Source organism: Anolis sagrei, chromosome 1, assembly GCF_037176765.1.
Source record: "Anolis sagrei isolate rAnoSag1 chromosome 1, rAnoSag1.mat, whole genome shotgun sequence".
In the NCBI taxonomy this organism is placed as follows: Eukaryota; Metazoa; Chordata; class Lepidosauria; order Squamata; family Dactyloidae; genus Anolis; species Anolis sagrei.
The window spans coordinates 3,665,096-3,692,875 of NC_090021.1; the positions used below are offsets into that span (position 1 = coordinate 3,665,096).

Genomic DNA, 27,780 nt, shown 5'->3' on the forward strand with positions numbered 1-27,780 from the left:
CTAGAGCAGTGGTCTCAACCTGTGGGTCCCCAGGTGTTTTGGCCTACAACTCCCAGAAATCCCAGACAGTTTACCAGCTGTTAGGATTTCTGGGAGTTGAAGGTCAAAACATCTGGGGACCCACAGGTTGAGAACCACTGCTCTAGAGATTTCTAGAGGAGTGTTCTTCCTTGAAACCTCTAAGTCAGGCATGGACAAACTTTAGCCCTCCTCCAGGTGCTTTGGACTTCAACTCCCGACTGTTAGGAATCATAGAATCAAAGAGTTGGAAGAGACCTCATGGGCCATCCAGTCCAACCCCATTCTGCCAAGAAGCAGGAATATTGCATTCAAATCACCCCTGACAGATGGCCATCCAGCCTCTGTTTAAATGCTTCCAAAGAAGGAGCCTCCACCACACTCCGGGGCAGAATTTGGGAGTTGAAGTCAAAAACACTTGGAGGAGGGCCAAAGTTGGCCCATGCCTGCTCTAGGTCCTCCAGCATGACTCTGAGGTCAATGCCCTGGAGATCCCCAGAGGGAACATTTGAATCAAATCTGTGAATACTCAGGTTTGCCAAAGTCAAAGCTGCAAATTTGGAGGTTGGATTGTAAAAAAAGGGGTTGGAGGTTTTCCTGTCCTTGACCAAATGGGGCATCTAAAAGTAGTTTTGGATTTTGGCATGCATCAATAGGAGCATAGTGTTTAGATCTAGGGAAGTCATGTTCCCCTTGCTCTATTCCGCTTTCGTTAGACCACTTTACCTGGAATATTGTGTCCAATTCTGGGCACCACAATTCAAGAGAGATATTGACAAGCTGGAATGTGTCCAGTGGAGGGCGACTCAAATGATCAAGGGTCTGGAGAACAAGCCCTATGAGGAGCGGCTTAAGGAGCTGGGCATGTTTAGCCTGAAGAAGAGAAGGCTGAGAGGAGATATGATGAGGGCCATGTATAAATATGTGAGAGGAAGCCACAGGGAGGAGGGAGCAAGCTTCCTTTCTGCTTCCCTGGGGACTAGGATGTGGAGCAATGGCTTCAAACTACAAATGAAGAGATTCCATCTGAACAGGAGGAAGAACTTCCTGACTGTGAGAGCCGTTCAGCAGTGGAACTCTCTGCCCCAGAGTGTGGTGGAGGCTCCTTCTTTAGAGATTTTAAAACAAAGGCCAGATGGCCATCTGCCAGGGGTGTTTTGAATGCAATATTCCTGCTTCTTGGCAGAATGAGGTTGGACTGGATGATGGCCCATGAGGTCTCTTCCAACTCTAGGATTCTATGATTCTATGAATTGGGAAGCCAGATTGTAAAAAAGGGTTGGAGGTTTTCCTGTCCTTGATCAAATGGGGCATCTCAAAATAGTTTAACTCATAATGAGAATTGTGGCATATTTGCCAATGACTTATTTGCTGTTGCAAAAGTTTCACTATTCAACATACAATCCTTGTGATTCACTGTGAAGAAAATTTCATTTTCTAGAGGAGCTCAAAATTGGTTTATTTGAACAAAACACATGGGGAGGACCATGTCCTACAAAATGCTAGTGAATTGTAAGGCTATATCTATATAGTTGGTTGCAATGCATTACACTATTTTTTGGTGAATGCAGGCACTATACAACTAACTGTATATCTGCCAGTTTCTTGCTCTTTCATACAATGGAAGCAATGCTCTCAGGCGGCTGTGGTGGCCATCCAGCAAATCAAATCATAGAATCATCGAATCATAGAATCAAAGAGTTGGAAGAGACCTCATGGGCCATCCAGTCCAACCCCATTCTGCCAAGAAGCAGGAATATTGCATTCAAATCACCCCTGACAAATGGCCATCCAGCCTCTGCTTAAAAGCTTCCAAAGAAGGAGCCTCCACCACACTCCGGGGCAGAGAGTTCCACTGCTGAACGGCTCTCACAGTCAGGAAGTTCTTCCTAATATTCAGATGGAATCTTCTCTCTTGTAGTTTGAAGCCATTGTTCCGCGTCCTAGTCTCCAAGGTAGCAGAAAACAAGCTCGCTCCCTCCTCCCTGTGGCTTCCTCTCACATATTTATACATGGCTATCATATCTCCTCTCAGCCTTCTCTTCTTCAGGCTAAACATGCCCAGTTCCCTAAGCCGCTCCTCATAGGGCTTGTTCTCCAGACCCTTGATCATTTTAGTCGCTCTCCTCTGGACACATTCCAGCTTGTCAATATCTCTCTTGAATTGTGGCGCCCAGAATTGGACACAATATTCCAGGTGTGGTCTAACCAAAGCAGAATAGAGGGGTAGCATTACTTCCTTAGATCTAGACACTATGCTCCTATTGATGCAGGCCAAAATCCCATTGGCTTTTTTTGCCGCCACGTCACATTGTTGGCTAATGTTTAACTTGTTGTCCACGAGGACTCCAAGATCTTTTTCCCACGTACTGCTCTCAAGCCAGGCGTCACCCATTCTGTATCTTTGCATTTCATTTTTTCTGCCAAAGTGGAGTATCTTGCATTTGTCACTGTTGAACTTTATTTTGTTAGTTTTGGCCCATCTCTCTAATCTGTCAAGATCGTTTTGAATTCTGCTCCTGTCCTCTGAATAGCACACTGAATGCAAAGGTTGACAATTGTTCCAAGAGAGTGCAGCATACGACTGGAAGACCTTTGGTGGAATTGAGAGCATGACTCAGTTCTTGACTCAGCAGGAAGGTTAACCCAACTGATCCAATGGTCGAGCCACATTTGCAAGTTTGAATTTGGCAGAACTTATTATTCACAGATCTGATTGAAATATTCTCCCTCTAGGTCCTCCAGAATGACTTTATGGTCAGCCTCTGCCGGAGATTGACCAGAGAATCGCACTGGAGGACCTAGAGACTCCTAAATGGATGCTTCTCTAGAAATCTTTAGATTCTCCAGCGCACACCTATGGTCAATTTCTGGCTCTACTCCATTTGGGATTAATTATAGGATTGTGGCTCATATGAAACATGTGCAGAACTCTTGAAATGGATGGAAACCATTGAAAATGGATAGTACAACTTATGATTTCTATCAACAGGGAGAAAACCAGATATTTCTCATTCTCGTGAAAATGATGTTAGTGGGGACAACAGTTAGCACGAAGTTAACTCTTTCATTCCTTGGCTTGAACACTACAGGCACACATCACAATGTGGTACCTCCCACACAACAGTGTTTTGCTTTGTGTCAGAGAGGTAGCCACCACTTGATGCTTTCCTATTGCTGGCCACTTCTCTCCAGGAGGAAGAACGAGGAGCCGTTGGGAGGCACTCTTTGGGTTTGGCCAGTCAACCCATTCCCCTTCCTGCTAAGAGGAGCATGTCTATCCCACTATGTCCTTGCTTTCCAATCTCATCCCCTCCCCATCGCACCCATTTTCCCCAGGGCAGATGGGCAGACACGTTGGGGCTGATAGTGATGCCACATAGGGAAGAGTAGCTGGAAAGAAAGGAGTACCCCAGGCAAGCCCAAAGGCCAGGCCTCCTCAAGCCCCGAGAAGCTTCTTGACCATGTAGCCCGGCATGGAGTACAAGAAGAGGCCGACCATAAGGAGGAAGAGGACCAGGAGGAGGATTTTCAGCAGCAGCCAGCGGTAGGTGTGCCAGATAAAGTAGCGGATGGACTTGAGAGGGTTCAGGAACCAGATGAAGCTGGTGTCTGGGCGGCTGGGCAAGCCACGAAGAGGAGAAGAGGAAGAGGAAGAAGAAGAAGGGGCCGAGGAAAGACAGAGAGTTGAACAGTCAGTAGAGATAGGAAAACAATAGAAGCAACCCCTGGTTCAAAGCTCCATGGGAGGCGTCCAACTGAATATATCACTCCCTCTGTGGAATGAGTCTTTGGGGACCTGCTGGACTTCCCTGCACTCACCCATTGATCCCTTCCCCAGACTTACTTGGGTTTCTCCAATGGGTCGGGCTCGTTACGAGCCAGCCCGGCCGGACTTTTCTCAGCTTCCTCGGCGGTCAGCAGGTGCAACTCAGCCTCCACTTTACCCTGCAAGAGGGCATTCAAAGGTTACTCATCATCCAAACAAGCTCTCAAAAGTGCCCTGCCATTGAGTAGCAACAGGTAGCCAAAAGCAAGAAGTGGAGACATTACAATATGACACCCATCACCATGTGGAACACATCTCTGAGCATTGTGGGGATATGTGAAACAGGAAGTAAATAGCACACCCAATTATTTTCAACAGGACCAATGGCAAAGCTACTGAGATGATGCCCAGCCTGATTACCGTCATCTCCATCTCGTCGTTCTCGTCTCGCGCAAGGAAAGGCCACCAGCCCTTTACCCTCTTCTGCTTGAAGATGGAGACCATGGGCACCTCAATTTCTCCGGTTGCCAGCTCCATAGAGCACTGCTTGGCTGTCTTGGCGCCGCGTGGGAAGCGATTCAGGTCGAGCTCAATGCCTCCTATGGGAATGGAAAGAGGAAGGAGTATTAGCACAGGTCCTATGGCTGAAGGAACCTTTTCTAGGATCCACTGGTGGGTCTTTCTAGGAGTTGGTGATATCTGCAGAGCTCTCCTCCAACACCACATTTCAGAGGAGTTGGTTCTCTTCCTAAGCTCCATTCACTGTCCATCTTTCACAACTACGCAGAGGAATGAGGGATACAACGGCATGGACAAGCCTGACTTCAATATTAAATGACACAGCTTACACTTCAGGATCTGCCAGATAGTCATACTTTGGCCATATCATGAGAAGTGAGGACTTCCTTGAGAAGACAATAATGCTTGGTATGGGTTGTTGTAGGTTTTTCAGGCTGTATGGCCATGTTCTAGAAGCATTCTCTCCTGACGTTTGCCTGCATCTATGGCAGGCATCCTCAGAGGTTGTGAGGTCTCTTGGAAATTAGGAAAATTGGGTTTATATATCTGTGGAAAGTCCAGGGTGAGAGATAGAACTCTTGTCGGTTGGAGCTTGGTGTGAATGTTTCAAAAGGCCACCTTTATTAGCATTTGATGGCCTGACAGTTTTTAGGTGTAACTTGTTATGGCCTGGGGGAATTCTTTGTTGAGAGGTGATTAGCAGTTCCTGGTGTTTCTTCTCTGCTAATCAAGGTGGCTAATGGAAACATTCACACCTACCTCTAACAGACAAGAGTTTTATCTCCCACCCGTAACTTTCCACAGATATATAAACCCCATTTCCCTAGTTTCCAACAGACCTCACAAGAGGATGCCTGCCATTGATGCAGGTGAAACGTCAGGAGAGAATGCTTCTAGAACATGGTCATACAGCCCGAAAAACCAAAAAAACCCAGTGATTCTGGCCATGAAAGCCTTCGACAATAGAATGCTTGGTATGCTAGGAAGAAAAGGGGAAGACCACTGTCCAAATGGAGAGGCTCAATCAAGGAAGCTCCTTTGATTTTGCAAGATATCAACAGGATTGCTAATAACAGCCCGTTACGGAGGTCTCTCATTCATAGTTATTGCTAATTGCTATCTAGTTCATTTTGACTTGAAGCAACCCTAGGAATGAGAGGTCTCTATGCCCATTGGCCTTCTGCATATACAGTTTCTGCACCCACGGATTCCACTATCCATGGCTTGAAAATATGTTTACAAATCCCAAAATCAAATCTTGATATTGCCATTTTCATTATGGATTGCTATTTTACTACTCCAAGGGACTTGAGCATTCATGAATATAGATACACGCACATTCTACCCTACAAATTTGCACAGGCCCCCTTCAACAATGAAATAAACCAATATGCTTTTTGATCGGAAAGAAAATTTCTCTAAGGATCTCTAGATCAGAATTTCTCAAACTGTGTTTTGGACTTCAGCTCCCACAATTCCTAACAGCTGGTAAACTGGCTGGGATTTCTTGGAGTCAAAGTTCAGAACATCTGGAGGAGCACAGTTTGAGGAACACTGCTCTAGATCCTCCAGAGCAATTATGTACTCTACTTCTGGCAGAAATTGACCACAGATCTACATACAAGAACCTAGAGATTCCTAATCAAATCTGCAAAAGTGAAACCCACAAATGTGGAGGGCTGAGTAACTGTATTCAGTTTTAACTTCTTTTGTGAGCCATTTTGGTTTTCATACCAAGAGAAAGCCAGGATCTAGAAGGAAGGAACAAATAAATGATATGACGCACCGAGGAAGTCATCGGCGGAAAAGTGGTCGGCATCCCACACCTGGAGCGTGAGTCGGGCCGGAATCTTGTACTCGGTCTCGTCCCAGGAGAACATGGACTCTTTCTTGGAGATGACAATCTTTTCCTCGGCCGCAAGGTAGTCGAAAGGAAAGATGAAGCGCCAGTTGAAGTTGCCCTCACCAGTCAGCGAGTGGTAGTGGACGTCGGTGTCTTGCTTGTCCTCCTGTTGGCCCTTCAGCCACCTGCGCCAGGCAGAGCAAAGGAGAAGGTCAGTTGACCAAACAAAGGAGGGCCACCTGGACCCTCTGTGCAAGGATTGGGTTCATGCAGGAGGCCAATGCAATGGGAGTTTGTGGACATTTGGCAGAGGAGAAGGCTTCCTTGCAAGAAGGTAGTGTGAGTGGGCATTCGGGAAAGGAGAAGGGCTAGGAGTTGGCTGTGAAGAAACAGCCACATTGGCTACAGGAGGGAACCCTGTGGGGCATACCTAATGCCTTGTTTCCACCTGTTTCCTAGGTCTATGTAACTCAAGGTGTTTTTGCTCCCTGTCTGCATCGAGAGGTCACTTTTCCTTTCTTCCATAAATGTTTGAAAAGTATTCTCTGCCTCAAGATGTCTTGGACACCGAATGAGAGTCAGCATTAGAGACTCTTCTAACCAAGTTAGATCACTATTTACTCTTTTGTCTGAGATGTATGACCTGCAAAATAAAAAGTAAGTTTTTACCTTTTTCAACCTTATCAGAGCAACTTATATATTTTCTCTCCTGTTTCCTATCATAAGCTCATAATATAGCACTAGCTATGCTGCACTCTATCAAATATTCCTATGGGTTATGGGCCCAGAGTGGATGATACTAATAGTAATAATAATAGCAGCTTGCACCCAGCCCTTCCAGAAGCATGCAGTGGAAAACACGCAAACACACAAACAGAGCCAAGCACAGCTGCCTTGGCCAAGAAACGGGACACAACACTTTCCAAATATAAACTGAAGTTAGAAGAACATGCAATAAAGTAGCAGGTCAGAGCATGCCTCATTCACGGTAGGGAGAAGATAACCAGACCCACATCCTCCACCTTACCTGATCAGGGATCCACGCTCCTTCAGCCCCTTTGCAGAGACCAACCCTCCCCATCCCGGGCAAATGCATAGCTTAGGCCAGACAGAAGAGTGGGGCATCCTTTGGTTCGGGACAGTTTGGAATGTTAATTCTTGGGCAGGAAGCTGCCCGAATGCCCTGACATCCCAGAGTGGAATCTCATGGGAACTGCCAGCCTAAGGAGTTGGAGATGGTGGCATTCAACCCCCGAGGCAGTCCCCTAGATGGAAGGGAATGTGTTTCCCTAAAATTAGTATTGTATGTCAGCCTCTTCAGCGTATGCTTGTGTCTGATGTTCATGATGGAAATGGGGATGATATTCCTGATGTTGGGCCTGGGTCAGATGGCAATGGGGATGAGGGCTTGCCTGGGCCTGAGTTAAGCTCAGACGAGAGGCTGCAAAGAAGATCAGTTTGTTTCCAGGAAAAGAAAGATAAGATTTCAATAGAGTTACAAGCTGGGTAGATGCAGGGAATGCCGTGGATGGAGCATACCTGGATTTCAGGAAGGCCTTCAACAAGGTCCCCCATGACCTTCTGGCAAACAAACTAGTCCAAGGTGGGCTAGGCAAGACTACGGTGAGGTGGATCTGTAACTGGTTAAATGGACAAACCCAGAGGGTGCTCACCAATGCTTCCTCTTCATATTGGAAAGAAGTGACGAGTGGAGTGCCACCAGCAGGGTTCCGTCCTGGGCCCGGTCCTCCTCAGGATCTTTATTAATGACTTAGATGAAGGGCTAGAAGGCAGGATCATCAAGTTTGCAGACGAGACCAAATTGGGAGGGAGAGCCAAGACTCCAGAGGACAGGAGCAGGATTCAAAACCATCTTGACAGATTATAGAGATGGGCCAAAACTAACAAAATGAAGTTCAACAGTGACAAATGCAAGCTACTCCACTTAGGCAGAAAAAATGAAATGCAAAGATACAGAATGGGGGACAATGCCTGGCTCAAGAGCAGTACGTGTGAAAAGGATTTTTGAGTCCTTGTGGACAACAAGTTAAACATGAGCCAACAATGTGATGTGGTGGCAAAAAAGGCCAGTGGAATTTTGGCCTGCATCAATAGGAGCCTAGTGTCTAGATCTAGGGAAGTCATGCTACCCCTCTATTCTGCTCTGGTTAGACCACACTGATAATGGGAACTGCGAACTGGATAAGTGACTGAACCCAAGGTGCTTCCCAATTATTCCTCCTCATCCTGGAGAGGAGTGATCAGTGGGGTGCCTCGGGATGGTTCTGTCCTGGTCCCAGAATCAACATCATAATCAATGATTTGGGCAATGGAAGACTTGGATGAAAATGTTGATTAAGTTTGTGGATGCCACCAAATTGGTAGCTAAACTACAAATCCCAGAAAGGTTCAACTGATCTCCCATCCATGAACTGCATTGTTTGTTGAGCTCTGCCATGGCAAACATCCAGAAGCTATGGATAACATATAGTATCGGATTCTGGGAAATACTGATTCAGCAAGCAAAGTCTTAATATATTGTGTTCAGATAAGGATTACTACTATGATGCACTTTGTCTGCGTAGCTATGGGCCGGGCTTTAGCACAGCGACTGAATCACCAGCAGCTATAGATCTTACCAATCGAAAGGTTGGCAGTTTATTGCAAGTATTGCTCATACTACATTACTGCAGACTCAAACTGCAGCCAGGAAATCAGGAGACGGTTACTTCTTGGGAGGAGAGCAATGTCCAATCTCGATAAGATAGTGAAGAGTAGAGACATCACACTGGAAACGAATTAAAAACAATGGTATTCCCTGTACAGATGTCACTTACGGATGTGAGAGCTGGACTTTAGGGAAGGCTGAGCGAAGGAAGATAGATGCTTTTGAACTTTGGTGCTAGAGGGAAGTTCTCAGAGTGCCTTGGATTACCAGAAGATCCAGGCAGTCCATACTTCAAGAAATAAAGCCTGACTGCTCATTGGAGGGAAGGATAGTAGAGGCCAAGATGAAGTCCTTTGGCCACATCATGAGAAGAAAGGAAAGCTTAGAGAAGACAATGATGCTGGGGAAAAAAGAAGGAAAAAGGAGGCCTCTCGGGTACTGGACGAGTGCCTGGCCGCTGTGTCGATCTGGATGAGGAGGAACAAGCTGAAGATCAATCCTGACAAGACAGAGGTCCTCCTGGTCGATCGCAAACGGGATCGGGGTATAGGGTGGCTACCTATGTTGGACGGGGTTACACTCCCCCTGAAACCACAGGTCCGCAGTTTGGGTGTCCTCTTGGATTCATCGCTCACACTTGAGGCTCAGGTGTCGGCGGTATCCAGGAGGGCCTTTGCACAACTGAGACTTGTGCGCCAACTGCGACCGTACCTCGCGAAGGCTGATCTGGCCGGGGTGGTCCATGCCTTGGTCACCTCTAGATTGGACTACTGCAATGCGCTCTACGTAGGGCTGCCCTTGAAAACGGCTCGGAAGCTCCAATTGGTCCAGCGGGCAGCAGCCAGGATGCTAACTGGAGCTCATTATCGAGAGAGGTCTACCCCTCTGTTTAAGGAGCTCCACTGGCTGCCATTTATTTTCCGAGCCCAATTTAAGGTGCAGGTGCTCACCTACAAAGCCCTGAACGGTTTGGGACCACCCTACCTGCGTGACCGCATCTCCATCTACGAACCCACACGCTCGCTCCGGTCATCTGGGGAGGCCCTGCTCGTGATCCCACCCACGTTGCAAGCGTGCTTGGTGAGGACACGGGACAGGGCCTTTTCTGTGGCGGCCCCCCGACTCTGGAACGCCCTCCCAAAAGATCTTCGACAGGCCCCTACTCTGGCAGTTTTCAGAAAGAACCTAAAAACTTGGCTGTTCCGATGTGCCTTTTCAGTTTAGGAATTCCCCATCACTAAGTCCTAGAAGCACTTTAGTAGAATTAAGATCGCTGCACACCGCACTTATTTTAATCCTACGTTCCTCCTGCCATTTCAGCACTTTTAACCCTGTACCCACTGCTCTGGCCGGCCCAGTTTTAAAGTGTCCTGATGTATTGTTACTGTTGTTGTTATTTGCTTAACTATTTTGATTTGCTTCTGTTTTGTTGTTGTGTTATGTTTTGTTATACTGTGTTTTGAGGCTTCGGCCTGTGTGAGCCGCATCGAGTCCTTCGGGAGATGCTAGCGGGGTACAAATAAAGATAATAATAATAATAATAATAATAATAATAATAATAATAATAATAAAGGAAGAGGGGCCGACCAAGGGCAAGATGGATGGATGGCATCCTTGAAGTGACTGGATTGACCTTGATGGAGCTGGGGGTGGTGATGGCCAACAGGGAGCTCTGGTGTGGGCTGGTCCATGAGGTCATGAAGAGTTGGAAACAACTGAACGAATGAACAACAACATTGCGGATGTGAGAGCTGGACCTCAGGGAAGGCTGAACCAAGGAAGATCGATGCTTTTGAGCTGTGGTGCTGGAGGAAAGTTCTGAGAGTGCCTTGGTCCGCCAGAAGATCCAACCGGTCCATCCACCAGGAAATAAAGCCCGACTGCTCACTGGAGGGAAAGATAGTAGAGGCCAAGATGAAGTCCTTTGGCCACATCATGAGAAGAAAGGAAAGCCTGGAGAAGAGAAGGATGCTGGGGAAAATGGAAGGAAATAGGAATAGGGGCCGACCAAGGGCAAGATGGATGGATGGCATCCTTGAAGTGACTGGATTGACCTTGAAGGAGCTGGGGGTGGTGATGGCCGACAGGGAGCTCTGGCGTTGGCTGGTCCATGAGGTCACGAAGAGTTGGATACAACTGAACTAATGAACAACAACATTGCGCATACCACAAAGGCATGGGCAAACTTTGGACCTCCAGGTGTTTTTTTATTACAGAATGTGCATATGTATGCTAAGTTTTTACAAGGATCATTGCCTGTATGGGTGCGTGTTGAGGAAGAACACCTGGACAATTACGCAATTAAGCTTGAGCCACTCCCTGAATGGAGTATATCATGAGGAGTGCTTCATGCTGTATTCAGATGGAGATGGTGATCAGATGATCAGGAAGAGACTACAAGACTCCTTGCAACAGTGAAGAAGCAGAGAATGCATGGTTTTAATGCATTGGACTTTGATGGGAGTTATTTTGCTGCAATGGACTAAGTTTATTTTCAAGGCTGGTTATTTTGTAAAGCTGCATATTTATCTCTGACTACTCAAGAGTAAATTTTGTTTTTCCCTTTACTCTGACTCTGTGTGATTCAACTAGAGGGTTGGGAAGACTACTGGGTAGCTTCCGCATAGACCTCCATGTGTTTTGGACTTCAACTCCCACCATTCCTAACAGCCTCAGGTCCTTCTTTTCCCCCTCAGGAAAGGGCCTGAGGATGTTAGGAATGGTGGGAGTTGTTGCGGTTTATCAGTCTATGCGGAATGTACAGAGAACCCAGTGCAGCAGCCAGCTACAGCAGAGCAGCTCTGGAAAGAGCAAAGTCTACTCTGGAGGGCTTAAGTTTGCCTGTGCCTGCTATAAACAGAACTCTAATATTGCTTGGAGGTTTGACGAGAGAAACTCTGCTTCAGGTTGAAGAAATACCTGACAATTTGATTTCTACCCAACACCAGTGTTCCACTGGATGGAACCATGGCTGTGAAAGCGCCATGAAAGCGCCATAATTGTGTAGTGTGAATGGGCCCCAGTTGCTCCTGGGCTCTGCCCTGGACTTGTTGTAAGCTATGGATTTGCCCCGGGCGCATCCTGAAGAGGGGAGAATGAAAGACCTGGGGGGAAGTTCCCCATGCGTTCGCCTCCCCAAGCGGTAACGGGGCGTGCAGCAAACGTCGGTCAATTACCCCCGGACATAGATGTCGGACATCTTCTCTCCCGTCAAGAATGCATCGTCCTCCAGGACCACCTCATCGGTGTTCCAAATTATTACCCGCAGCTCATACCTAGCCATCACACAAAGCAGAGGCACACAACAACAAGAACAAGAAGGACATGGACAAAAAGAGACAGGCGGGACAGAAAAGCACAGTGTCCGTTACTGAAGCCCAGAAGGACGGAGACGTTCCATCCATGAAGCGGTGCGCTCAAACCACAGAGCCAGGAAACCACACAAAGCTCACACAGAGAGTTCGAGGCAGAGAGGCGCCAGAGGTACGTACCCCCGGACAAAAATGTCACTGGATTTCTCGCCAGTGAAGTAATCATCATCCTCCAAGACAACCTCATCCGTGTTCCACACTATCACTCTAAGCTCGTATCTGGCAGGGAGGGAGGAAGGAAGGAAGGGAGACAAGGGGTGAACCGGGAAGGATCGGTACAGGGGGAAAAAGTCTCCCCATAAAAATGGGGGTTGCCCACTAAGCCCCTTCCCTCCCTGGTGAAGGTCTGAGCAACCACAAGGAAGCCATTATGTCCTGAGCGGCTGTCAGAAGGAAAGTTACAGCCAGCATTGGGGACTCAATTCAAAAAGTGTTATCTCTTAGGAGAGTGTTTCTCAACCTTCCAAATGCCATATTGCAGATTTGTGCCAAGTTTGGTCCAGATCCATCACTGTTTGAATCCTCAGTGCTCTCTGGATGTAGGTGAACGACAACTCCAAAACTCAAGGTCAATGCCCACCAAACCCTTCCAGTATTTTTCTGTTGGTCCCCTCACTACAATCCCTCATGTTGTGGTGACCCCCAACCATAACATTTTCATTGCTTCTTCATAACTGTAATGTTGCTACTGTTGTGAATCACAATGTAAATATCTCATATGCAGGATGGATTTTCATTCACTGGACCACATTTGGCACAAATATCCGATACGCCCAAATCTGAATACTGGTAGGGTTGGGGAGGGGATTGATTCTGTCATTTGGGAGTTGTAGGTGCTGGGATTTATAGTTCACCTATAATCAAAGAGCATTCTGAACTCCACCAATGATAGAATTGAACCACACTTGGCACACAGAACTCCCATGAGCAACAGAAAAATACTGGAAGGGTTTGGTGGGCACTGACCTTGAATTTTGGAGTTGTAGTTCATCTACATCCAGAGAGCACTGAGGACTCAAACAATGATGGATCTTGACCAAACTTGGCACAAATACTCAATATGCCCCAATGTGGTGGAGTTTGGGGAAAATAGACCTTGACATTTGGGAGTTGTAGTTGCTGGGATTTATAGTTCACTTACAATCAAAGAGCATTCAGAACTCCACCAGTGATAGAAGTGGGCCAATCTTGGGACACAGAACTCACATGATGAACAGAAAAATACTGGAAGGGTTTGGTGGACATTGACCTTCAAACTACAGGAAAGGAGATTCCATCTGAACATGAGAACTTCCTGACTGTGAGAGCCATTCAGCAGTGGAACTCTCTGCCCCGGAGTGTGGTGGAGGCTCCTTCTTTGGAAGCTTTTAAACAGATGCTGGATGGCCATCTGTCAAGGCTGAGAGAAGATATGATAGCCATGTATAAATATGAGAGGAAGCCACAGGGAGGAGGAAGCAAGCTTCTTTTCTGCTTCCCTGGAGACTAGGACGCAATGGAACAACAGCTTCAAACTACAAGAGTGGAGATTCCATCTGAACATGAGGAAGAACTTCCTGACTGTGAGAGCCGTTCAGCAGTGGAACTCTCTGCCCCGGAGTGTGGTGGAGGCTCCTTCTTTGGAAGCTTTTAAACAGATGCTGGATGGCCATCTGTCAAGGCTGAGAGAAGATATGATAGCCATGTATAAATATGAGAGGAAGCCACAGGGAGGAGGAAGCAAGCTTCTTTTCTGCTTCCCTGGAGACTAGGACGCAATGGAACAACAGCTTCAAACTACAAGAGAGGAGATTCCATCTGAACATGAGGAAGAACTTCCTGACTGTGAGAGCCGTTCAGCAGTGGAACTCTCTGCCCCGGAGTGTGGTGGAGGCTCCTTCCTTGGAATCTTTTAAACAGAGGCTGGATGGCCATCTGTCAGGGGAATGCAATATTCCTTCTTCTTGGCAGGGGGTTGGACTGGATGGCCATGAGGTCTCTTCCAACTCTTTGATTCTATGATTTGATTCTATGATTCTATGACCTTGAGTTTAGAAGCTGTAGTTCACCTACATCCAGAGAGCACTGTGGACTCAAACAATGATAAATCTGGACCAACCTTGCCACAAATACTCAATATGCCCAACTGGTGGAGTTTGGGGGAAATAGACCTTGACATTTGGGAGTTGTAGTTGCTGGGATTCATAGTTCACCTGCAATCAAAGAGCATTCTGAACCCCATGAACGATAGAGTTGGGCCAAAGTTTCCACACAAAATCTTCATGAACAACAGAAAATACTGTGTTTTCTGATGGTTTTTGGCGACCCTTCTGACATCCCTCACAATCCCCCCAGGGGTCGCGACCCTCAGGTTGAGAAACGCTGCCCTAGGAAGACGACACAGTTAGCCCTCCACATTCATTGAGGTTTGGGGTACAGGACTCCTCCACCAAAGGAAAAAGAGCTTTGCAATTTGCAAAATTGTTATGTATTTTAACCTCAACCAGAGGCCGGCCATAGAATGTCACTGGGAAATATAGTGGAGGCCAGGACATGTGTCCCAGATGCGGTCTGCACAAGGACGAAGCAGCAAAAGCACACTGTCACCCTCAGCTCCATTCTCCTGACACACAGGGCTTCCTTCCATCTTCAAGTGGTTTATTCTGTTGACCTGAAGCCCCCCAATTTGCTCCCAAATGTAACTTTGGGGATGAAAAAACAGTGGAGAAACCATGGAGGAGAGCACTGAAGGCACCACAAAAATACAGAAGCTAGAATGGTGCCCTATGTTGGGTGGCCCTATGTCAAAAACAACTCAAAGGCACACAACAATAACCATCCTAATCACCGTATTCATTGATTATACCTTTGTTTGTAAAACCAGCCACTGGTTTTGCCAATTTTCTTGGTATTTTAGCTACAAATATTGTGGTCTGGTTGGGCACAAAAGGAGGTTCATAGGGTGACGGTATGAGTTACTGCACTGGATGATACCCAGTCTGTGATGCCACCGGCACTATTAGTCTCACCCCATAATGGAGGACACATTTCCAACACAATTGATTCCTCAGCCTTGGATGTGCTTTGGATATGATCCTGAGAGATGTTATTTTTTGCACCTTGTGGGCACATATCTATAGTTACAACTCCTAGTTCAGTCCCTTTTACAACATACCCATTTCCAAGTTGCTGTGTTTTCTGGGCCATGTTCTAGGAGCATTCTCTCCTGACATTTCACCCACATCCTCAAAGATTGTGGGTCTGTTGGAAACTAAGTGGGGTTTATATATCTGTGGAATAATGTCCAGTGTGGGAGGAAGAATTCTTGCCTGCTTGAGGCAAGTGTGAATGCTGCAATTGGTCACCTTGATTAGCATTTAATGGCCTTGTAGCTTCAAAGCCTGGCTGGTTACTGCCTGGGGGAATTCTTAGTTAGTAATTCAAAGAACAAAACAATAACAGGGGAATTCCAGACAAGAATAATCAGGGCCAGCTAACATCTCCCAGCAAGCAAGAATTCTTTCTCCCACCCTGGATATTATTCCACAGATAAATAAACCTCACTTGCCTACTTTCCAGCAGACCTCACAACCTCTGAGGATGCCTGCCATAGATGTGGGTGAAACATCAGGAGAGAATGCTTCTGAAAAATGGCCATGCACTGTAATTTTTTTTAAATGTTACATAAGGAGATTCCACTTGAACATTACGAAGAACTTCCTGACTGTGAGAGCTGTTCAGCAGTGGAACTCTCTGCCCCGGAGTGTGGCGGAGGCTCCTTCATTGGAGGCTTTGAAACAGAGGCTGGGTGGCAATCTGTTGGGGGTGCTTTGAATGCCATTTTCCTGCTTCTTGGCATTATGGGGTTGGACTGAGTGGCCCACCAGGATTCTCTGATTCTAGTGTAATGCTTAGGTTCCTATCCTATGCATCCCTTCAATTGTTCTCTTGAGTCATGCCCACATGAAGCACCCCTTTTGCAAGCCCCCACTGGGACCCCCTTCCCCGTTCCCACCCTGCCCCAGTGCAAACCATTACTTCTTGGGCTTCCTGGGCGAGATGTCGATGGCGGGTCCCGGGGCTGGCATGTCCATGGGGAACATATCCACCCACATCTCCAACCGACCCTGCAAGGTGGGAAAGACCCTGTTAGTAGCCCCCAATATTGGAACCCACTTTGAGTCTCCTTGTGGAGAGAAAAAGCAGGGTATAAATAAACATAACAACAACAACAGCAACAACAGCAACAACAGCAACAGCAACAACAGCAACAACATCCCATCCCGGTTCGTCCAGGGCCCCCCTCACAGTGGAAAGTGGAGGGAGGAACAATATAACGAACAGATCTCCGTTATAGGCCACTCATGCATCCTTGTATAGCCCCCGATCCCTTCCCAATGCAGTTTTGAGATCTGGCCCTATGTCAATAGTGAAGCAGCTCTAGTCCAGGTTTTAGTAATGGTGGGATCTAGCAGTTTAAGTAAAATGTGAGTCAACAGTGTGATGTGGCAGCTAAAAAGGCCAATGTGGTGTTGTAGGTTTTTTGGGCTGTATGGCTATGTTCTAGAAGCATTCTCTCCTGATGTTTTGCCTGCATCTACGGCAGGCATCCTCAAAGGTTGAGGTCTGTTGGAAACTACGAAAATGGGGTTTATATCTCTGTGGAATGATGTCCAGGGTGGGAGAAAGAAAGAACTCTTGTCTGTTGGCTGTGAATGTTTCAATTGGTTACCTAGATTAACATTTGATGGCCTGGCAGTTTTTAGGTGTGGCTTGTTTCCTTTGTTTCTTTGTTGAGAGGTGATTAGGTGTTCCTGACTGTTTCTTGTCTGGAGTTCCCTGTATTTGAGTTTTGTTTTTTACTGACATAATTTTTGAGGGCTTTTTTTTAATACTGGTAGCCAGATTTTGTTCATTTTCATAGTTTCATCCTTCCTGTTGAAATTGTCCACATGCTTCTTGTGGATTTCAATGGCTTCTCTGTGTAGCCTGACATGGTGGTTGTTGGTGTGGTCCAGCATTTCTGTGTTCTCAAATAATAAGCTGTCTCCAGGTTGGTTCCTCAGGTGCTCTGCTATGGCTGACTTCTCTGGTTGAGTTAGTCTGCAGTGCCTTTCATGTTCCTTGACTCGTGTTTGGGCAAAGCTGCTGCGTTTATAGAATCATAGAATCAAAAAGTTGGAAGAGACCTCCTCGGCCATCCAGTCCAACCCCATTCTGCCAAGAAGCAGGAATATTGCATTCAAATCACCCCTGACAGATGGCCATCCAGCCTCTGTTTAAAAGCTTCCAAAGAAGGAGCCTCCACCACACTCCGGGGCAGAGAGTTCCACTGCTGAACGGCTCTCACAGTCAGGAAGTTCTTCCTCATATTCAGATGGAATCTCCTCTCTTGTAGTTTGAAGCCATTGTTCTACGTCCTAGTCTCCGGGGCAGCAGAAAGGAAGCCTGCTCTCTCCTTCCTATGACATATTCCCAGAGGCGGCCCTACGCAATTTTCAATGGTAAGCAAACAGTCACCTCTTCTCCTGACTTTCTCCTCAGCCATTGGGATCAAGAGAGAGAGAGAGAGAGAGAGAGAGAGGTGGAGATGCCCACCTTTCTTGAAGGTAGGGGCAAAAAAAAGGAGGGAGCGGAGGTGGGAGATACCTCCAGCCGGAGGGGCTCTCTCTCTCTCTCTCTCTCTCTCTCTCTCTTGGTCCCAATGGCTGAAGAGAAAGTCAGGAGAAGAGGCGACTTTTGGTGCGCACGCTGGGGTCTTCAGACACGCCTCCGGATCCGAAGTGGGCCTGGCGTGGCAGCTCCGCCCCTTGGCCCACCCGCGGATTGGGGAGAGGAGAGGAGGCGGGTGGAGCGCCGGGGGATCAGGAAAGGGAGCCGGTCATGGGGAAGGGATTGAACGCGGAGAACGACTGAGCGCCGGCTCTGCTCGCGCACCCGGTGGCCGGGTGGAGCAGGAACGAGAGGGGCGAGGCGAGGCTCGTGGGCCCGGCCCCTTTGGGAAGAGGATTGCCCGGCAGCGAGGCAAGGAAGCCAAGGCTCCCCCCGGACTGCTAGGGCTGTTGTGAGCTGAGGGAGGGGGCGCTCCTCAAGTGGCGGTCGAGGGGCATTGACAGAGGCGCCTCTGCGCCCCTGGCAAAAAAAAGTGTTCTGCGACCGCTTACTTCGCTTAATGGACGAGCCGCCCCTTCATATTCCCCTCACATATGGCTATCATGTCTCCCCTCAATCGTCTCTTCTTCAGGCTAAATATACCCAGCTCTTTCAGCTGCTCTGTCCTCATAGGACTTGTTCTCTAGACGCTTGATCATTTTAGTCACCTTCCTCTGGACACATTCCCACCTAGAGTCAACATCTCTCTTCAGTTGTGGTGCCCAGAATTGGACATAGTATTCCAGATGTGGTCTAACCAAGGTAGAATAGAATAGAGAGGTAGCATGGCTTCCCTGGATCAAGGCACTAGGCTCCTATTTATGAAGACCAAAATCACATTGGCTTTTTTTTTTTTGCTGTTGCATCACATTGTTGGCCCATGTTTAACTTGTTGTCCATGAGGACTCCAAGATCTTTTTCACATGGACTGCTGTCAAGCCAGACATCCCCCATTCCTGGCCTCACTCTCTTTTCTGCTTTGCTCAGACCTTTTCAACTGGAATAATGGCCCTGTGTCCAGTTCTGGGCAAAACAGGAGATGATGAAGGAGATGAAGAAGGAGATGATGGACAAGATGGAAGGTGCCCAGAGAACGGCCACCAAAATGGTCCAAAGTCTGGAAGCCAAGCCCTATGAGGAATACCTTAATTTAGAGAAGGCTGAGAGAAGGGGACATAACAACCATGTTTAAATATTTGGAAGGATGTCCCATTGAAGCAGGAGGGAGCTTGTTTCCTTCTGCTGCAAAGCCTGGGATGCAACGGAGCAATGAATTCAGACTGCAGGAAAAGAGATCTAAACATTAGGAAGAACTTCCTGGAGGTCAAAAGTGTTGGTGGAGCTTCCTTCTTTGGAGATTTTTGAACTGAGGCTGGGTGGCCATCTGTCAGGATGGCTTGGACTGTGTCTTCCTGCCTAACAGAAGTGGGTCAGACTCTGGTCTTTGGGAATCCCTTCCAACTACAGTGAAATATAGAGTATCTGGGAATACACTGGAGTCTTCTTCTAGGGAGGTCTTTCTCTGAAGGCCTGACTAGATGGCCTTTGCGGACCCCTTCCAACTGTATGATTCTATCTGGTACCTGGGTGGCCATCTGTCGGGATGGCTTGGATTGTGTCTTCCTGCCTAGCAGAAGTGGGTCAGACTCTGGCCTTTGGGAGTCCCTTCCAATTATAGTGAAATATAGAGTATCTGGGAGTACATTGGAGTCTCCTTCTAGGGAGGTCTTTCTCTGGAGGCCTGACTAGATGGCCTTTGGGGACCACTTCCAACTATATGATTCTATCTGGTACCTGGGTGGCCATCTGTCGGGAGGGCTTGGACTGTGTCTTCCTGCCTAGCAGAAGTGGGTCAGGCTCTGGCCTTTGGGAGTCCCTTCCAACTATAGTGAAATATCTGGGAGTACATTGGAGTCTCCTAGGGAGGTCTTTCTCTGGAGGCCTGACTAGATGGTCTTTGGGGACCCCTTCCAACTGTATGATTCGATCTGGTACCTGGGTGGCTATCTGTCGGGATGGCTTGGATTGTGTCTTCCTGCCTAGCAGAAGTGGGTCAGACTCTGGCCTTTGGGAGTCCCTTCCAACTATAGTGAAATATCTGGGAGTACATTGGAGTCTCCTTCTAGGGAGGTCTTTCTCTGGAGGCCTGACTAGATGGCCTTTGGGGACCCCTTCCAACTGTCCGGTACCTGCTCGATTCCTGGTTTGTCCGGATTGAGCAAAGGCCGGGTTTCCACATGTTCAGGCACCAGTTTGCACCCAACGCGAGGGATTTCTTCCCAGTGGTGGAGCACTGTGAGAGCCAGATGCTCGTCGGTCTGTTTTTTCTGACCTGTGGATACAGAGAGTGTCAACAAAATATTATTATTATTATTATTATTATTATTATTACTAATAATTTTGTTATATAGGGAAAGACAAGGAAAGAAGTAATTGCAAAAGGTCTTCAGCAGGCATGGGCCAACTTTGGCCCTCCCTCCAGGTGTTTTGGACTTCAACTCCCACAATTCCTAACAGCCTACCGGCTGTTAGGAATTGTGGGAGTTGAAGTCCAAAACACCTGGAGGGAGGGCCGAAGTTGGCCCATGCCTGGTCTTCAGGAATTGTAATGAATCTGGAACTAGCCATATCCTGATTTTTAAAACATTGTATTGTCGAAGGCTTTCATGGCTGGAATCACTAGGTTTTTGTGGGCTTTTTCGGGCTATAGGGCCATGTTCTAGAGCAGTGGTTCTCAACCTTCCTAATGCTGCGACCCCTTAATACAGTTCCTCATCCTGTGGTGACCCCCAACCATAAAATTATTTTTGTTGCTACTGGTGGGATTGGGGGGAGGGCGCAGGATTGATTTTGACCTTTGGGGTTTGGTGGGCATTGTCCTTGAGTTTGGGAATTGTAGTTCACCTACATCCAGAGAGCACTGTGGACTCAAACAAGGATGGATCTGGACCAAACTATGCCCACATGTCAACACTGGTGAAATTTGGGGAAAATAGACTTGACATGTTGGAGTTGGAGTTGCTGGGATTTATAGTTCACCTACAATCAAAGAGTATTCTGAACTCCAGTAACAATGGAATTAAACCAAACTTGGCACACTGAGCTCCCATGCCCAACAGAAAATACTGGGTTTAGTGGACATTGACCTGCAGTTTGGGAGTTGTAGTTCACCTACTTCCAGAGAGCACTGTGGAATCAAACAATGATGGATCTGGACCAAACTTGACACAAACACTCAATATGCCTACATGTCAACACTGGTAGAAATTGGGGAAAAAAGACTTGACATTTGGCTGCTAGGATTTATAGTTTACCTATAATCAAAGAGCACTCTGAATCCCACCAATGGTAGAATTGGGCCAAACTTCCCAAACAGAGACCCCCATGACCAACAGAAAATATTGTGTTTTCTGATGGTCTTCGGCGACCCCTCTGACACCCCCTTGCGACCCCCCCAGGGGTCCCGACCCCCAGGTTGAGAAACACTGTTCTAGAGGCATTTCTCCTGACGTTTCGCCTGCATCTATGGCAAGCATCCTCAGAGGTAGTTTTTAAACATTGCTTTGTACCAAACACCTCTTGTTTTTCCACCGTACCATTTTCATCCTCCACGTCGGTGGGACCCATGAAGACCCGGTTGCAGACCTTCACCCTGCCTCCCGGTCCGTAGTGCGGCCCGTCCACTTTGCCCTCTTTGCACAGTTTGGACAGGATCTGGTTCGGTTTCTGGGGGTCCCGCCATATGTTGTAGCCGTGGCTGTGGGAAGAAATGGGTTGCAGTCAGAAAGTGCCATGGAGTTTTAGAGTTGGAGGGGACCCCCAAAGGCCATCCAGTCCAACCCCAACCTGCCAGAGACATCGTCCAAGCCTTACTGACAGCTCATTTCAAATCTTCCACCACATTAGAGATCATAGAGTTGGAAAAAGACCCCCTTTTGCTGCACAGGAAGATACCATCCAAGCCCTCCCAATAGTTGGCCACCCAACTATTATTATTATTATTATTATTATTATTATTGACACAAAAAGCACAGTATATCACAGCATACAGATCTATATGCTGGATTTCGTATCACAAAATCACAAGTTGAACACTTCCCAAGCGTCTAGGACTGTGTGATGTATTATTATTATTATATTATTATTATTATAATTATTATTATTATTAGTTGAGATGAGAATCATGACCTAGATCAACCCAAAGGAAATGGAAAAGATTTGGGTGTGCCATCCAACTGGATGACCATCTCTCAGGAGGGCTTGTGTGGTGTCTTCCTAGGTAGGAAAAAGGGATTGACTGGATAATAATAATAATACTAATACTAATAATAATAATTCCTGACTGTGAAAGCCGTTCAGCAGTGGAACTCTCTGCCCTGGAGTGTGGTGGAGGACCCTTCTTTGGAAGCTTTTAAACAGAGGCTGGATGGCCATCTGTCAGGGGTGATTTGAATGCAATATTCCTGCTTCTTGGCAGAATGGGGTTGGACTGGATGGCCCATGAGGTCTCTTCCACGTCTTGGATTCTATTATTATTATTATTATTATTATTATTATTATTATTATTTATTCCCCCACCACCATCTCCCCGAAGGGGACTCGGGGCAGCTAACATGAGGCTGAGCCCAAAACATACAATTCAGGAAAATAAAATACAAAAGAACAGAAAAATTACATCATAACAAAATACATAAAGTAGCAAAATAAAATAAACAGTGCCTTCGGGGATCTTTTCCAACTCTTAAGACCTCTAATGTAGTGAAGGGTGGATGGCTATCTGTCGGGAGGGCTTTGGTTGACTGGAGGTTGGACTGGATGGCCCATGTGATCTCTTAAGACCTCTAATGTGGTGAAGGGTAGATGGCCATCTGTTGGGAGGGCTTTGATTGACTGGAGGTTGGACTAGATGGCCCATGTGGTCTCTTAAGACCTTTAATGTGGTGAAGGGTGGATGGCCATCTGTTGGGAGTGCTTTGATTGACTGGAGGTTGGACGAGATGGCCCATGTGGTCTCTTAAATAACGATGACGATGACGATAAAATAATAATAATAATCATCATCATCACCATCATCATCATCATCTAGCCCAAACTCCGGTCAATCAAAGCACTCTCGACTGATGGCCATCCACCCTCCACCACATTAGAGGTCTTAAGAGGTGGAAAAGATCCCTGAAGGCCATCCAATCCAACCCTTTCTTCTACCTAGGAAGACACCATCCAAGCCCTCCTGAGAGATGGTCATCCAGTTGGATGGCACAACCAAATCTTTTCCATTTCCTTTGGGTTGATCTATGTTATAATTCTCTATGGCAGCCCATCTCAACTCAGTCAAAACATGGAGACAACATGGAAATATTGGGTAACTGCATGGCAGAAGAGGCTAGATGACCTTTGGGGTTCCTTCCAACTAAAGTGGAACACAGATAGCTAGGACATGTTGTGGAATCTCCTTCTCTGGAAATGTCAAGGAGAGGATGGATGGACATCTGTCAGGAGAGCTTGGACCATGTGTTCTTGCATGGCAGGGGTTTGGACTGGATGGCCTTTGGGGTTCCCTTATAATCTCTAGCTTAGGATTCTGGTGTAATCTCCTTCGGTGAAACAGGCTGGATGGCCATCTGTTGGGAGTGCTTGGATGGTGTGTTTATGCATGGCAGTGGGTGTCTCTTGGAGGTCTCTTTCAACTCTAGGAGGTTTTTAACCAGAGGCTAGATGCTAGTAGATGGTCATCTGTTTGGATGGCTTGTATTAGGTATTCCTGAGGCCAGAAAGGGATTGGACTAGATGGCCTTGAGGTGTTCCTTCCAACTCTAGTGAACGTAGAGTGTCTGGGAGTGTCACAAAGTGTCGTTTTCTGGAAGTCTTTAAATAGAGGTTGGATGAGGGTGCTTTATTTGTGTCTTCCTGGTCAGCAGAAAGAAGGGGGTTGGATTGGATGGCCTTTGGGGTTCCCTTCCAAATGCCTGATTCTATGAACTGGGAAGCTGAGCTCCAAAGTTTTGGGGGGGAGGGGGGTAAGTGGGGCACCTTACATGGCATAGGTCTGGGCGATACCACAAGTGGCCCGGTGCTTGCTGTAGTATCGGTTCTCCAGGTCGATCTTGGTTTCGCCAATCAGGTCGTCAGATCCGACCAAGTCCCAGTCGTAGATGGCCACCGTCAGCATCGACTCCATGGGGAAAGTGGCTTCGATGTCAAAGGACCTGCAAGTCGAGGAAGAGAGGCACGGGCAAACTTCAGCCTTCCTCCAGTTGTTTTGGATTGCAGCTCCCACAATTCCTAACAGCCGGTAGGCTGTTAGGAATTGTGGGAGCTGCAGTCCAAAACACCTGGAGGGCCCAAGTTTGCCCATCCCTGGTGTAGATGCCTATTTGGCCAGAACAGCCCTGGATTCAGCTTCGGTCAAGGCCAACGCCAAGGCTTTTCTCTGCAGGGTTCCCTTACTTTCCAAAGACTGGGTTCAGTTGCTTGGAGATGTAGTTCTCCTTGTCCTTGATGTCTGTCTTTCCCAGCTTAATGACGACGTAGGGGTCGGCTTTGCCGTTGATGTCCGCGGGGTGCAAATCCGTCGCCTGGAAAAGGAAGCCGACACTCAACTCTCACAATTATTATATAGTGTTTTGGGCATCTAGTGTTTTAATTGGTTTGATCCACTGTACTCATTATGTTTGCTTAGTTTAATAAATCAGGGGAGAAGTTTTGGGAAGGGGAGGGGTTTTGGCAGCCATTGCTCTATATAAAGGGGAGCACATGGCCGAGAGGCTCATTCGGAGCCAGGGAAGGGAAGGGAGAAGGGAAAGGGAAAGAGAACGGCTCTATATAAAGGGGAGCACATGGCCGAGAGGCTCATTCGGAGCCAGGGAAGGGAGAAGGGAAAGAGAAAGAGAAAGGGAAGGGAGGCTGTGTTGAAGGGAGGTTGGAAGAAGAGCAAGCAAGCAGAAAAGAAGGGTTGGGAGAAGGGCTGTTGCCTACCTGGCTGCCTACTTTGCTGCTTGTGTGTTGTTGCTGTTGGGGTTTGGGATGGGTGGGCACCGCATGGGTATTGAGGTGTGTGGGTGCGTGGTGTGGTTGGAAGAAGCAACACGGAGGAACCAAAGCACTCCAACGTTTTTAAAAGCCCCAGCGTTGTAGCAGGTTTCTCTGGCCTCAGTGTTTCTTAAGTTTGTTGCACATTGCCTCAAAGGAACTAGATCTCCCATCGATTCAAACTACTCTTTAAACACAAACTCTCCTTCCTAAAGTTGTGAAATCAGCTTCCAAGGCGAAAAGGTTTCTCTGTGATTTGTTCCTTGGTTTGCTGTGCATTGCCACAAAAGACACTACAAATCCCATGTCAGAGTATTGACGTTTGCCAGCGGAAGGATTGCTAGATCAGCAGACACTGTGTTCAAAATGAGGACTCTGCAAGCTTTCAGTTACAACAGAAAACTAAGTTTTACTAAGTACATCTACACACGTCTATTCCCAGCAAGCTACAAACAGGAACTCCTAGGCAAAAACAACAGTCTCTGAACATGTGCTTATCTGACTTCTGGCTGAGACCAGACCCTCCCTCTTCTTCCCAGCCAGAGAACACGTTATCTCATTTCTGTCAAGGTTACAGTTTCACAGCCACCGCACAGTATTTTCTAATACACAATAGAGCAGAATAGAATCCATCTTGAAATACATCTTAATCCATCTTGAATTACATAGAAGCACATTGAAAAACACACATGCATAACTAAATAATCCTGACATCCCATACCTTCAAGCCTCTCCTTCACAAAGTTGTGAAATCAGCTCCCAAGGCCCAAAGATCTCAGGGCTGTTCGTTCTTTTCTTAGTTTGCTGTGCGTTGCCACAAAAGACACTACAAATCCCATACATTCAAGCCTCTCCTTCACAAAGTTGTGAAATCAGCTGCCAAGGCCCAAAGGTCTCAGGGCTGTTTGTTCTTTCCTTAGTTTGCTGTGCGTTGCCACAAAAGACACTACAAATCCCACACAGTCAAGCCTCTCCTTCACAAAGTTGTGAAATCAGCTTCCAAAGTCCAATGGTCTCAGGGCAGTTTGTTCTTTCCTTAGTTTGCTGTGCGTTGCCACAAAAGACACTACAAATCCCACACATTCAAGCCTCTCCTTCACAAAGTTGTGAAATCAGCTTCCAAGACCCAAAGGTCTCAGGGCTGTTTGTTCTTTTCTTAGTTTGCTGTGCGTTGCCACAAAAGAACTACAAATCCCATACATTCAAGCCTCTCCTTCACAAAGTTGTGAAATCAGCTTCCAAGGCCCAAAGGTCTCAGGGCTGTTTGTTCTTTTCTTAGTTTGCTGTGCGTTGCCACAAAAGACACTACAAATCCCATACATTCAAGCCTCTCCTTCCCTAACTTGTGGATTCAGCTTCCAAGGTCTCTCTCTGCCATTAATAAAGCATTTCGGAAATTTTGAAAATTTCGGAAAGTTCCTATTTTTTTCTGGAAAAATTTGGAATTTAATTCCGAATTGAACCACCAGCGCGCCCTATGTCCGAAATGTGTTTTGAACCATTTTTTTGGATCAACCAAGCCTAATGTCCAGTGTAGATGAGCCCAACATGGTAGGACTTTGTCTCCTAATGTGCAAGCAGGGCAGGAAAGGGGAGGCTTTGAAAATGACATCTCTCTTGGTCTCACCCGCACAACGTAGACGCGGACCAAGACGTTGATGGGGTCATTGCTGGGGATGCCTTGGAACATGCCAAAATTGGGGTCGTAACCGGCTTCCTTGGTGATGTCCTCGGGGAGCGGGACTTTGTAGACGCACATGGAGCCCTGAGGTGCACAAACATAATATAATATGTAACTGGTTAAAATGAGTTGGATGGAACACAAAGAAGGCATTTCCTAAATCTTCCCTTTGCAGATCCAAGAGTCTTGTGGCCCCCATTTGTCAGTGCACAAAGAATCCTAAACACACATTTCCACTCTCATTTATTAACTGTGCAATACTGCAAAGCTTAAAAAGACATGCAAGTTGGCAGCAAGATACCTTTTGTACTCTAGAGCAGGAACAGCTCTGACTTGAAATGCCACACTTGCTTGGATAAAATCAGAAAGCAGTTTATTGTAGAATATAGGTAGGCAAAGGAATTAAAAATAGCAAAACAATAACAATCCACAATCCAAGATAATCCAAAAACTTGGCAAAAAAACAGGTCCATTAATACATTGGAGCCCCTGGTGGTGCAGTGGGTTAAAGCTCCAAGCGGCTGCTGAACTTGCATACTAAAAAATCACAGGTTTGAATCTGGGAAGCTGGGTGAGCTCCAGCTGTTAGCCCCAGCTTGTGCCAACCGAGCAGTTCGAAAACATGCAGATGTGAGTTGATCAAAAGGTACCACTTCTGCGGAAAGGTAACGACACTCCATGCAGTCATGCTGGCCACATGATCATGGAGGTGTCTATGGACAACGCCGGCTCTTTGGCTCAGAAATGGAGATGAGCACCAACCCCCAGAGTCGGACACGATTGGACTTAATGTCAGGGGAAAACCTTTACCTTTACCTTAATACACTGAAATCAGGAATTTAAGAACATGAAACGAAACAACAAAACTCTCAGGCAAAACTTGCTTGGCAATTACAAGACACATGGAACAGAGAGCATTAGAAAACAAAACTAGCCTGATTTAACAAAGTTGCCTTGACTGAGGACCTAGCCCTTTCATAAGCCCTTTCCAAAGTCCAGAACTGTGAGAAAAGCACTCTTTTTCACTTTCCCAGTAGATAAGCATTTGGTATCTCCCTTTTTCTGCAAACGAACGCCTGAAATTCTGGAAGTCCTGTCTTTGTTTATTAAAACTTTGCTTTCCCTCCAAGGTTTCACTGATCTCTCCCCCCTCTGCACCTAGCAAAGCAATCTCAGCATCATGTTATTCTCAGGAGTGAGGCCTTACTCAGACCTTTCTATAGAACTTAACTCCGGCCCAGACAACTCCTC

The 27,780-nt window shown here is 46.9% G+C and overlaps 1 protein-coding gene across 8 annotated transcripts in view; it reads right to left on the reverse strand.

Moving 5' to 3' along the window:
• Positions 1-27,780, reverse strand: part of OTOF (otoferlin) — a 127,419-nt gene that overhangs the window by 1,920 nt on the left and 97,719 nt on the right. For 3 of the 8 annotated variants that reach the window (XM_067472055.1, XM_067472012.1, XM_067471862.1), the window contains 11 exons: positions 26,476-26,613; positions 24,267-24,394; positions 23,855-24,025; positions 21,416-21,576; positions 20,009-20,151; positions 16,206-16,294; positions 11,994-12,092; positions 6,093-6,334; positions 4,208-4,386; positions 3,866-3,966; positions 3,430-3,638 (listed from right to left, as the gene is read on the reverse strand). In XM_067472055.1, the coding sequence (XP_067328156.1) occupies positions 3,458-3,638; positions 3,866-3,966; positions 4,208-4,386; positions 6,093-6,334; positions 11,994-12,092; positions 16,206-16,294; positions 20,009-20,151; positions 21,416-21,576; positions 23,855-24,025; positions 24,267-24,394; positions 26,476-26,613 (1,632 nt within the window). In that variant the 3' untranslated portion in view covers positions 3,430-3,457. Of the gene's footprint in view, positions 1-3,429; positions 3,639-3,865; positions 3,967-4,207; positions 4,387-6,092; positions 6,335-11,993; positions 12,093-12,308; positions 12,408-16,205; positions 16,295-20,008; positions 20,152-21,415; positions 21,577-23,854; positions 24,026-24,266; positions 24,395-26,475; positions 26,614-27,780 lie in introns of all 8 variants that reach the window. The other 5 variants (XM_067472074.1, XM_067471908.1, XM_067471951.1 and 2 more) reach the window with 4 other exon arrangements.